The 12,875-nt window shown below is 44.6% G+C and overlaps 1 protein-coding gene across 2 annotated transcripts in view; it reads right to left on the bottom strand.

The window, feature by feature from the left end:
* The window catches only part of ABL1 (ABL proto-oncogene 1, non-receptor tyrosine kinase), an 80,137-nt gene that overhangs the window by 22,632 nt on the left and 44,630 nt on the right, over nucleotides 1-12,875 (bottom strand). Inside the window, exons 1-2 of one of the 2 annotated variants that reach the window (XM_051636675.1) lie at nucleotides 9,409-10,052; nucleotides 483-656 (exon numbers count right to left, since the gene is read on the bottom strand). In XM_051636675.1, the coding sequence (XP_051492635.1) occupies nucleotides 483-656; nucleotides 9,409-9,493 (259 nt within the window). In that variant the 5' untranslated portion in view covers nucleotides 9,494-10,052. Of the gene's footprint in view, nucleotides 1-482; nucleotides 657-9,408; nucleotides 10,053-12,875 lie in introns of those variants that run through there. The other variant, XM_051636674.1, reaches the window with a different exon arrangement.

Below are 12,875 nucleotides of genomic sequence, written 5' to 3'. Positions count from 1 at the left end.
ATCCAGCAGATTTTATTTGAATTGAGTTGGCTTGATGGGGCTAGGAAAGAACAGGAGTGCATAAACAATAAAAAATAATTTCAATTAGCAAGGTAAACAGAAGTGACTTGGAGTACACATAAGGACTGAGTAAGAAAGCACTGTATCTGTACAGTCATTTTTCATACAGGGACTATGTTTTGGAGAGCTATGGAAATGACAGAGCCTCTAAAATCAGCTTAGTTTAATTTCTCTGTTCAAATTCTTGCTCCTAATGAAGACTTTGGTTTCTGCAAACCATTTCTTGCCCAATGCAAAAGGTTCAGACAGTTTTAACCTTTTCAAAGGTTATGACTTTGTTAAGTATTTCTATTTGTTTAAGAAGAATTCCCACAGTAAAAAAAATTCCATAGGGTTTAGTGTATAACTCAGTTATTCCACAGTGACTTTTCTTTCCACAACTTCTCGCACACTCCCAGTACCATTCTGCCCAGTTACCTTACCTTTAGTTATGCTGAGAGTGTTGTCCCCACTCGCCACAAAATCATACAGTGCAACAAAGAGATGGGGGTCATTTTCACTAGGACAGGACAGAAGGTTTTCCTTGGAGTTCCAGCGAGCTGCTTCACTCAGACCCTGGGGCTCAAAGTCTGACACTACCGGTCTCTGAAGGGCTTCTGGAGGAGGGAGAGAGAGAGGGAGAAAAGAAAAAGCAGGTTCATTTTTGCTGATAAAAGCCATCTGCTTAACCCACGCACTCTGATTTTCTAATTTGCATTGTTTCTTGACATGTGTGCTCCTCATGCAGAGGACGTGTTCTTCACATAGATACAGACACTTCCTTAATGCAGATCTCCTGCCACATAGGCAGGGCACCCTTGTTCCAGAGTTGTCCCCAAGCCTCCAGCTCCTGCCTCTCCCAGCAAGCTGGAGAGTGAAAGCCCCTCTCCCTCCCTTCAGTAAATGCTGCTCACGTAGGCTGTTTGCTGCTTGTAAATCCTTTGGCCCATGCTTAACTGTTGGAATGGTTAGATTTGAAAACAAACTCAAGACCTTTAAAAGGTAAATCCCTTAATTATCCTATAAATGAAATCACCAGAACATGCAGCACAGAGAGCCAGGCAGGGCAAGATTTATAAGACATGGTATTTAAGAATGAGATACAAACTTCTGTTCTTCACAGTGCTTTTAATAATTTCTCTTCTTATTTGAGTACAAGGCTGTGGGTTTTTTGTTGCCCTCTCTCCTGCCTGCTTCTCTTGAAACCAGAGCACAGCAGCAAGTACACTTTGCACAATGAGATTTCTGCATTTTTAGGAACCCTGAGACACCTCCAGAAAGATAAATTCCTAAAACCCGAGCTCCACAGGTGAATAAAAAAAAACAAACAACAGTCATAGTTTCTTGTGCACTGCAGCACATTAGATATGAAATATTCAGTAAGTATCAGGCAAGTCCAAGTAAATCAGGGAATTTCATTGCAGTTGCTCCTGCAAACCCTCCCCTCTGGACCACGATGCAAGAGTCTGGGGCAGCAATGCTCCAGGTACCTGTGCCCCTCATTCTAAAATGCCCCCCAGAGCTGTGCTGGCAGCCCCACAGTTTGCTGGCACAAGCCCAGGACAATAAGTTGTGAAAATGTTATTTTTTGAAGGGTTATTTTTCCATCTGGGTAAGTTCATTGAGCAAGGTCACAGCACCACACAGAACCCACGGCGCCACCGCAGCTCTGGGGACAGGAAACACGGCACTACAGCACCTGGCCCCTTGTGCCACAAAACTGATCTTTCCTCAGCATCAGCCCCTGCCTGCTCCCCCACACTCCCCCCCCCCCAAATCCCTCTTCTGCACAGGCCAATGCCAGAGGGTTTTGAAGGGAGAAATCCCAGGCCAAGTGTTTTCTACATTATCAGGTCACCTGGCAGCACAGTTGTCACCATCCACATGAACACTCACTAGTAAGGGGCTGCCATGGGGATGAAATCCCATCAAAATATGATTTTAACACTATTGCTTGTTTGGGCTGGAAATCCAGTATAAGCTGCACCAGTGAAGAACTGATATGATTGACACCAGAAAACAGGTGGAAGTGTGGATTGGGATAGGTCCAAAATACATTTCCCAGTGGGGAAATGCTAAGAAAAAAAAACCCAAAACCAGAATCCCAAGCCTACAAACAATTACAAATCCAATTCTTTTCTAAGCTTTTGTGGTGAAAGTGCCACTATTTACCCACAGACAATCTGGCATCCTCCATGTGTCAGTCAGATCCCCACCTGTGATTGTTTATGAACACAAGTACTAGTGCATTCATTGGGAAAGGTAATAACATACATGTGGGCAGAGAGCAAAACAGCAAGAATGGGCCTGTTTTCCCAGCCCAACCATATCTGCAGGGAGATACATTTTGATAGTGAATCAGAAGTTAAAAAAATCTGCTTTCTAAACAATTCCACAGTCAGAAAAGGTGGTTGTGTGTTGGGTTATTTTCTAAAGCACCTTGACATCCTTGCTTCCCCCTCCTGTTTCCTGCAGGAGGACACATTCCAACAGCCTGGGTTTGCTTCCATGAGAAAAGAAACAGAAAATCCACTTTCAGAAAATGAAGCTAGAATCATTTTACCATGAAAATACTTTGATCCTGTCAAGCCCATTAAGCTTCCTTATCAAACACAGGGTGCTGCAGTGACTGGAGATACTCCAAGGAGTTACACCAGCAGCAAACACCTGGAACAGACAGAGAGCTGCCAGTAGCAGAGACACAACCCCAGCGAGGAGCGACGCCGTGGTGCTCTCCCCCAAATATGGTACAAACCAGCACACCCTGCATGGTGGGATGGACTGTAACCTCCGTTAGGAAGGAAAATGCCTTCCCCACAGGGGACTGATTCAACAGGAAGGCAGGAAATCCAAGGCAGGCTCCTCTCCAACTCCGGCTCATGCACGGCCACGGATGGGATGCAGGAGGAAAGCCAAGCACTCCACAAGAATCCCTCCCTCGTGCCCAGGCTGCAGCAACACTGGGACTGACTCATTGCACACGGGTGCCAAGGTATGTGCTTTGGTTCAGACCATGAGACAACACTGTGTCAAACACTGACAACACCCACGAGCTGCGGTGGGGAAGTCAAGGAAGGCCGATTTTGCCCGATGACATTCCTCCAAACACTGACTCAGTGATAACTGTCTGCAAACCCAGGGACCTGCTGTTAGATAAATGTATGAGAATTTGCTTAGCTGGAAAACCACATAAATCCCCCCAGGGAATATATGGGGTGCTGTGCACAGGCTGGTGTCCCCCGTATCCTTCAAGTTGAATCCCCTCTGCTCATCCTGACAGAGGTGAACACTTCCTCTCAGGAGAGCACAAGAGGGAGATGCAAAACCCAGCCCTCGGGCTGGGTTAGACCTGGTGTTTCCAGAAGGTAGGAACCCCAAGTTAAGGACTGGAGTGGAGAAGGTGGTGATTGAATGAAGGTTGAAGGGCAGCACAAACAGGAGGATGAGGCCTCTAGCCACCACGAAGAGCGTAAAGTACAGAGCAAGTGTTGTGGTGACCCGAGTGCAGAAGAAGCTTGATAGACCGTGACAAAACACACTTTTAAAGGTCTGGGCGTCAAGAGGAGGCTGTCAGCAGGCTCAGGACACAAAACCATGAAGCAAGAGAAGCCAGGACATGTCCATCTGGAAGCCACATACGGCCTCCTGTCAGCAGTATTTATCCCTTTGAGTTATTCCCTGAGAAATTTGCTCAGACATTATAGTCCTTCGGAGCAGGAATTAGACATTGCTGTTCATACACAGAGAGGGTCTTTTTCAACACACCACAGTCTCTTCACCTCATACTGCTGGTTTTAACTAATTTTACAGCACTGTTGAGCTCTTCAATGGGCCACATTCCTCCCATTAAATCATCCCAGCTGCTATACCTCCAGGAGGGTATCCTGGCACAGCGATGGGGCAGGAAGTGAGTGTAATTCAATCTGTTATCTCTGTGCTGTGATTCCTTCCACGCATCCACTTTGTCTTCTGCTGTACCCCAGCAAGACTGTGATTTATTACTTTTATCATCCCATGCTCTGGATGACACCTGGATTCCTGGGAGGAGTCCCAAGGCAACGCTGTAATTCAGTTCTCCACTAAGACCAACTAAATGATGACTCTTAATTAAAAGTGGAGCAGACTTTGAAATAAGAGAACGGCAGCTTTTATTTTGAGGCATTAGCCATAAAAATGCCTTTATTTCCCCCTTAATTAAATTAAATTTTTACCAGGAGATATTAATATTTTCACACTAAAAGGTTTCAGACGCATAACTATCTCCTGCTAATTACTGTTTCTACGAACTCATGAATCATTGTAAGGGACTGTGTTAAGTTCTCAGGTATGAACAATGCAGGTCTAGACCAAAAGGAAATTTCCTTAGTAATTTCAGGGAATGGCTGGAAAACAGCCAGAAGCACAGATTTACACTCAGCTCCTCCACAGCTGACTGCGGGACAGTCCTGATGGGAAGGAAGAGACCTCCTGTCTCCCCACAAAACAAACATCCTGTGATCTCACAAACTGTGCCGGCCCTTTTTCCACACGGTTTGTAGAGCGAGGGAGCACATCTAGTCATCTCTTCACAGGTACAGCACATGCTGTCTAAAAGCTTCCCCCTTCCCTACACACCCCCTACTCTCCTTTTCCCCTGGAAGAAATGATGACACATGGCAGAACAGTTACGTAGATTTAACACATGCAAACGTTCCTGACTCTGGGCACGTATGGTGGAGCAGCTGCCTCTCTGTCCCACTATTTCCTTAGTGGCCTTCATGGATTCCCTATCCCTGATGGAATACAGATTTATTTCTGTATATCAGATGTTCCCAACAAGAAGGAAGGTTTCTCCTTTTATTTCAGACTCAGGCCCTGACAGTCAACTGCAGCGTTTCATCTTCAATAATGCTAAGCCCCCAGATGATGTGGCTTTTCCCACTCCTCCAAGAGATGATTCCATCATCTTGGGGTTTTTGTTGTTGTTGTTTTTTGTTTGATTGGGAGTTTTTTTGGTTGCGGGGTTTAGTTGGTTGGTTGTTGGTTTTTTTTGAAAGTTCACCCCTGTATTAGCATGCAGGTTCCACTCAAGTTCCTTCACTGTGTTTATTCCATTTATAATCCATTAATAACATGGTAAATACAACTTTTCTCCAGCCAGCTAATCACAGCTGAAGATGTATGGAGGGGAATAGTGAGTATGGCAGAAATCTACATTTTATTCCTAAATCTGCCACTAAACTGCTGCCTGACCTTAGGTTATAACCTCTGGAAGAGGAAGAGAAAAATATCTAGATCCAAGTGAATTTCAGTGACACTTGTGTATTTCTGAAAACTACAATTTTTGTTTTGGTTTCCTTACTTACAGAGCAGTAGTGAAGTTTGCCCATTTCTCAGCCCTGGGGAGGGAAAGCACCAAGTGAGAACAATGGACATTTACTATTGTATTTCCCTATTTTACTAAGCAGCCCCAGCCTGCTCTGGGAAGAATGAACACGTCTGTGGATGATCAGTTTTAGCTCTGACGACAACTGCAGCTCTTCCTATGAAATGATAAGCATTCCCTCACCATAACCCACGGGAAATGGTTGCAAGGACCATCAGCCAGATTTTTTTAATAAGGATGAGACAGGCAAGAACAGCTGGAGCAAGCGCATAACTAGCAAGCCATTACGAAGCCAGAATCATATTTAAAAGCAAGAACTCCACTGAGTGATGGTAGATGAGAGGTGAAGAGGTGAGGAGCAGAAAATAGCAAAGGAAGAGAGGAAACAAACAGAAGGCTCTTCCCTGGGAGGCAGCAACGCCATCTTCATGCGCTCGCTCTTCCTAACAGATTGACCAAGACCTAGCTGCTGACCCCAGCTACACCAAGGCAGGATTAGTTGCTGGAACTGCAGATTTGGGTCTGGCTTAATACATCCCCATAAAAAAAAGAAACTCTCTGGGAACAGGGCAATGGCTGCAGGCTGCTGCTCCTCCCCAGGCTCATCTACTCTGACTGTAACAGGACACGCTTACATTAAAAAAAATAGAGACAGTCTGACAGCTGGCAGGGCAGAAATCACTTCAGTTTGAAAACAAAGGACTTTTATTAGTGCCCCCTCAACAGTTTTTTAAACTTTACAGAGAACACTGACAGATTTTAAACAAGGCTTCTGCCTTTTGGTTGCAGAGCAAGCCCAAAAAGGCAGCAAGACTATTTCAACCCCTATTTGGGACATGGACACGTTCTGTTTTCCAGATCAGATTGGCAACAGTACGTGCTCTGCCTCTTCCCTTCTACTCTTTACCCTTTCTTGGTGTGAAGTGGGTGAAGAAATATTCACTTTGGCAAAGGCAAAAAGGAGAAAGCAGATGACAGAAATTCAGATCTCTCACATTTTAAAGTAAGATGGGATCGAGTAAGAATAGAAACAACAGCAAAAAAAAAAAAAAGGCCAGGTCAGATGAAATCTCAGTAACTGTTAGAACCAGTTTCAACTTATTTTTGATCGAGTTTAAGAAAAGGTCTCAACTTCTTCATCAGGTAGGCAAGCCCTCCTGTACAGAGCTTGGCCATGGGATACACCACCTGCCATCCCACCACAACACCACAGAGGACTCCACAAACAATCCTTGTTCCTGCAAACTAGGAGCATAAAAGCCTTCCAGAAGACCACCATGAAAAAACCCAAACATTTCTGATTATTTGGTCAAAAGACATGTACATGAATCTAAATCAGTCATAAATCAAATCCAACCTCAATACAGTATTTTCAAGAAGTGTGTTTAAAATCACAACAAACAGATCTGATTTTGTTACAGTCCCAGGCTATTCCTCCACCAAACACTGTCATGTTTTTGTTAACACAGTGAAAACCAAAATAAGAAATTGAATTGGGTAAAATTTAATCTATCCTCCTGGCTGCAACTAACCCACGTTCCATCCTTCAAGCTGTTATGTTTAAGGTTTCATAGTCTACTACAGTAAAGAAACTTCCAGCTTTCCCCTCTGTCCTCAACAGCTTCCCATACAACCAAGATAACAAGAGCAGAGTTAAATCACCAACATCTCCTTAATCCTTTCAGAAGCCTCAGTGAGGCTGTGGGAACAGACTGGCCATCACATGTTGTTCCTAGGGATCTGGGACACACGGTTCCTAGTTTGTGGCCCTTGACACAAGCCTGTCCCCTTCTCACCATCTGTCAGTCTGTCCTTCATAGGACTGCAGGCTGAAGTGGTTGCTGTCAAAATTAAGAAATCCAGATGTAATAATCTACTCTCTTCTTAAAGCTAATAATGGAAGCTTATTTTCACTTCTCCACTCGGAGTACAGGGGTTTGGGGCAAACTGCCACTACTCTTTTGAAGAGTCCTCAACAGGGCTTTCAAAATCACAGTAATTTTAATAAGACAGCTGCCTAGGAACACCACAGGGGAACCTTCAGCCTTGGAAAGGAGTAACACAAAAGCCTGCTTTTTTTTTTTTTTTTTTCTTTCTACTTCCCCCCCTTCTCTCACCAGATGAGTACAGATTCTCACTTCTCACCCTGCTTTCCAAGAGACCTACAGTCGATGACAGTTGGTCCCAGACTATGTCCTAACTGACTGTCACAGCATTAAGGTTGTAGTTGTTCACCTTTAACTGCTGCCTGGATGCTTGCTGTGCCTTTGCCCCATGCTGAGCTGAGAAATGAGACTGAGCTACTTGGATAGAAGTTGATTTAGAGGCTGTTTCAATGCTCATTTCCCATCCCATCATAAAAAATAAACACACAACCACAGCCTCAGGGAAGCTGAAGGGAGAAATGCTCCAATATTGTGTCCACGATCATGTTGTTAACTGGATATTGCCTATATGGTGCAAGCCAAACTATGCTCTAATCCCATTATGCAACTGCACTGCAAACTGGGGAAGGGGGGTGGTTGCAGCACGCACACAAAAGAGAAAACTTGCAAAAACATTCCCAGTAACACCCTTGTAACATCATCCTTTAGCATTCACTTCTGCAGGGAAAAGAGGCCCCAAATGTTCTGCCTGTTCTCCCAGGGCAGCGCTGAAAGATGCAAGCGCACAGAAAGGAGAGGCCCAGCACAGCTCTGAGCTCCCCAACACAGAGCTCTGCTGTGCCTGAGCAACACCAGAGGAAGGGCACACAGACAGAGGTTTTACAGACCTAAAAGATCACAGAAGAATTCATTTGCATAGAAGAGATCAAAACTATTCAGACACATCCACCCACCACTAAGTTTCTGAAACTTTAAACAAATATTTTTTCAAGTCCCCTGGAAACTGTTCTTTGATTTTAGACAACAGAAAACTCCTCAGGCCCACTAAATGCATCTGCTGAATACAGACTCTTAATCCGAAATTTCTTCAAATGGGTTTGCCACAGGGAGCCATTTGTAGATTTTGAGATTCCTAACCTATGAATTTCCAAGGACCATATTTCTCCACTGAATATTCGAGAGTTGAGCAACAGCGACTTGCGATAGGCCCTGGGAAATCAGCTGCTGCCTTTCGTGCCTCTGATTTGATGAGTTAGCACAGCCCTCCTGGCATGTGGATTATTTTTACTGAAGCAACAACCAGCAACACAAAAGAAGTTGAAGAAGCCCAGACCACCCCAGTGGGATGGACACAGCCCTGTGAGTGCAGCAAAGGGGCCAGGGCTATATGGGGGGGGACCCTTAATGCTGCTCTGCAGGTAGGGTGTGAAGCCACACCAGGGTGAAGAACTTGCTCGAGGTCACACCAACCAAGACCTCAGCCCAAAGTCCTCCAGCCCAACATGGTGCCTCTGTTGCAGAGACTTTCAGTCTGAACTAGTCAGGTCCGTATGTTTTAACATTTCAACGTCTACAAATTGCCATACGTTTGGCTCAAAAAATCACCTTTTAAAGCAAACATGCGAGAAAATTCAGTTAAATCAATGCCTGTGGAAAGCAAACCTACAAGGGGATAACCAACATGAACTAAGATTAAGCATTAACGCACGCTGAAAATATTTTCCTGATGGACTCATCTAAATTTTCTTCCTAAGCCTGGAGTTGGTTTTACTGTACTTCTCTGATGTCCAAAATATGGGAGATACTACTCTGGGTGAAAATAAAACAAAATAAAGCTAAGGCCTAAAGACCCAGTTTTGTTTATGGGCTCAGCAATAAGATCACTTGACATTTTACAACCATAAATGGTAGAGTCGCACTCCCTTTGTATCCTGCAGTTAATGAAAGTCACCTGGGGGCTGGATGCCCTGGACACCGCTCAGTTCCCTGATCCCCACATGTAAAAACCCAGCCTAAACTTGTGCCCTCCCCAAGCCTGGTCCCAACTTCACAACAAGGGATAAAATTTGTGTTTGGGATTGTGGTGAAGTCGAGCCGTGCTCCTTTTTGGGTACTCACCTTCCAGGTAGCAGCTGGAGGAGGAGGAAAGCCCCTTCTTCGATTTGCAACCCACCAATTTCAAGCAAATCTCCAACATTTTCATTTGTTAGAGTTTGGCTTCAGGCTGTTTTCCCTTCCCCCTTTCCCTTTCAGCTTCTTCTCGCGCTTGTCGAATTATCCAGTCTTAAAAAAAAAAAAAGTCTAAAAAAATAAAAATCCGGGAAGAGTCTAAACAAAAACCCAGGAAAAGTCTAAAACGGAATATCCAGGAAAAGTCTAAAACAAAATATCCAGTCTAAAGAAATCCAGCACTCTGAAAACCATTACAAGGGCGAGCCGGAGAGGCGGAAAATCCTGGGGCCCCGCATCTCCTCTCCCGGGGAGTTAACTCCAGCCATCTTCCCTCCTTCCCAACTCTTTTGGCGGGAGAGAGGAAGGCAGGGAAGGGGGGGAAAGGGATAATTAAAAAAAAAAATAAGAAAAGAAGTAAAAAAGCAAAGCCAACCAAGTTGGGCAGAGTCACTTCTTCTGCCTGTGGTTCGGGGCAGCTGCCCGCATGCTGGGTGCAGGCAGGGGCGGCTGGGCCGGGCTGCCAACAAAGGGCCCCCTTCAGCCGCTGCCTCCCTCCATGACATCAGGCAGGCAAGAAACGCCCTCGTTCCTTAACCCTCCTTCTGCCTGCCTCCTCTCCCAACGTCGAGAAAGAGAGAGGGGGAGGAAAAAAAGAAAAATCAACAAGTTTCCCCTTTTCCCCTTGGTTCGGGAGGGAGGAAAGGCAGGATTTAAGGAACAACGCTGCCGCTTCGGTGCTTTGGCGGAGCTCTGCGTTGGCTCAGAGAGCTGCGGGCGACAGGGAAAGTCCTAAAAGATTGTCACTTCCCACTGTGTGAAAGGAACTGCTTCCACACTGAGCCTTATAACAGGGGGAAGCAAACCCAGAGCTATGCCCATTCGTAAAGCAGCACTAAAACTGCTGGGGAGCCGGAGGTCCTGCCCGGAAGACACGGCGGTAGCATCACTGTGATAATGACAGGCAAACAGATTCCCATCTCAGCTGATGCAATTACACTCACAGGATACTGCTCCTCCCACACAAGGGGCCAAAAGTTTTCACTCTCCCACTACCTGCATTTCTTTTCCACCAAAATAATAATAATTTAAAAAAGGCATTTCCCTTGCAGGTCTCTCAGGGCTACATGTTAATTACTGCTCTCCAGTTTTGATAATTTTTTGATGCATTACTTCCTAGCATTGTGACTCCTTTCTAAAACACCCACCACTTCTGTTACATATAGTTACATGTATACACATTCAGGGTGCTGAGCCATGCCATACAAACTACAGTAGTACCTAGAAAAGTTGGACCAGATAATCCTTGAGGTCCCTTCCAACCTGGCATTCTACGATTCTAATATTTATATATATATATAATCTTTGTAAGTGAGATAGAAAACTGGGGGGTTGATTCAATTTAATTTTTTTCCACTCAAAAATCCCCTTTTGTTTCCTCAACCTTGAGGTGCTTTTGCTGCCTGGAGCAAGGGGTGCTCACGGGTGCCAAGTTCATCAGGGGTGCAAAACAGAGAAGCTGGGGAACACGGGCTGAGACAACCCTGTCACAACCCACTGCGAGGTGTGGAGTGCTTGGTGTGTCACACACAGGACCAACAAAGCAGCAAATTATTATTTTTTTTTTTTCCCCTGAAAACTTCCCTTCACATCTAACAGTTTATTTTTGCAAGGTTACTGACTAGTTAGTGCTCTTTCGCCCTCCAAAATACTTTAGGGGAAATTTTGCACGTTTCCAGCATCTGAGGACCATGCCTCCCAAACAGCAAACATTGCTCAGACTCTTTAAACATTCTTTTACAGCATTACTTTGCTTCAGACATCTGATCCATGGGGTGAAAGACAGCTTGGAATGAAAACCTTGGTCTCTCAACCCATACTGAACTGCAACAACAGCATCTGCTTTTTTTAATACCACAAGCCACATAATTTCTAGCAGAGAAATAATCACAGCAAGGACAGTGTGATGTTCAAAACGGTTTCACACTTTATCTCAGAAAAGATGAACATGGATATATCCCCATTTAATAAGCCAGGAAACAGCAAGATAATTTAAATACTTCCTCAGTCTAGCTAGTCTGCAGAAGAGATGAGGCTACAGACCCAATCCCCCACCTCTGTCAGACTGTACATGCATTAGAAGACAATGATGCAGTTCTCCTCATGCTCTTCCTTCTTCCCTCTGCTTCAGGAGGAGGATTTCTATTTTATGGAAGCACGAGAGTTTCAAGAGAAACCAACACCTATCTGCTTTTTCCTCACCCAGCTAACTTCAGACAAGACTGCAACAGAGAATTCGTAAGGAACTGCACTGAGGAATAAAAAAAAAAAAAAGAAAAAAAAAGTAAAAAAAAGTTAAAAGCAGATTTGGAGGAGAAAGGTCACATAAATCACAGGAGGAGCTCTGCCATCACATGTTTAGGCCCAGTGTCATGTTTAGGGAACTGGGATGAAGTAACACTGTCAGAGCAGACCAGGCATCTTGCACGCAACTTCTTTTCCATGTGAGGAGCATCCCTATCCCACTTCTCCCTAAGCTGCAGGAATGCAGAATCCCCACAGCATTCCCAGCAGTACAAAGGCTGCCCCCCATGAACACCACCCAGCCCTTACAATGAAGGTCAATACAATGAGCGCCAGCAGAATTAAAGCGGATTACGTTCCTGATGAACTCCTGGGGTTCTTATTCCAGCAGAAGAATGCCTCATCTCAAATTAAATTAACCCACTTGCAGGAGAACTTCACCATAGGAGAAATGCATCCACTTGGGGAGTTAAACACAAAGAGCTATAACTTCCTCTGTAGATAAACAAACCCATTCCCTTTATGTCTCTACGCAGACAAGCTTGTGTGGTCCCCTCTGCTACAAACTTCATCCTTCAACGTCTCCTCTTTTGTGTCATGGCAAACTAGGTTGTAAATACTTCAGAGCAAATACCCTCTGCCTTTCCAGCATGCCATGAAATCAACTGGCAATACAGAAATAAAAGCCATATTGGTAGTGTCACACACTCTGCTACTCGTATGGCTGACAGCTATTAATCCCTTTCATGTTTGTTTGACATGCAGACATCTTAGAATAAAATCAGTCATGAAAAGCATGTAGACTGTTGGGCTTCAGAGTGACTGATGCAACCTTTAACTGTTGCAGAATGACAAAACAGTTTTGGTTGGGAGCAGACTTGGAAGGTCTCCAGTTCAACCTCCTGCTCAGAGTGTGTGTATCTATCTATCTATCTATCTATCTATCTATCTATCTATCTATCTATCTATCTATCTATCTATCTATCCATCCATCTATCTATCTATCCATCTATCTATCTATCTGCATCAGGTTGTTCCAGGTCTTTGCAGCTAAATTTTAACTGTCTGCCAGGCAGCATGAAACATCTTTTATCCTCTTTTATCTAACCAGA

The sequence above is a fragment of the Apus apus genome, chromosome 19 (assembly GCF_020740795.1).
Source record: "Apus apus isolate bApuApu2 chromosome 19, bApuApu2.pri.cur, whole genome shotgun sequence".
Taxonomy (NCBI): Eukaryota; Metazoa; Chordata; class Aves; order Apodiformes; family Apodidae; genus Apus; species Apus apus.
The sequence above is the reverse complement of the archived record's forward strand: the minus strand, read 5'-3'. Positions and strand labels throughout refer to the sequence as shown.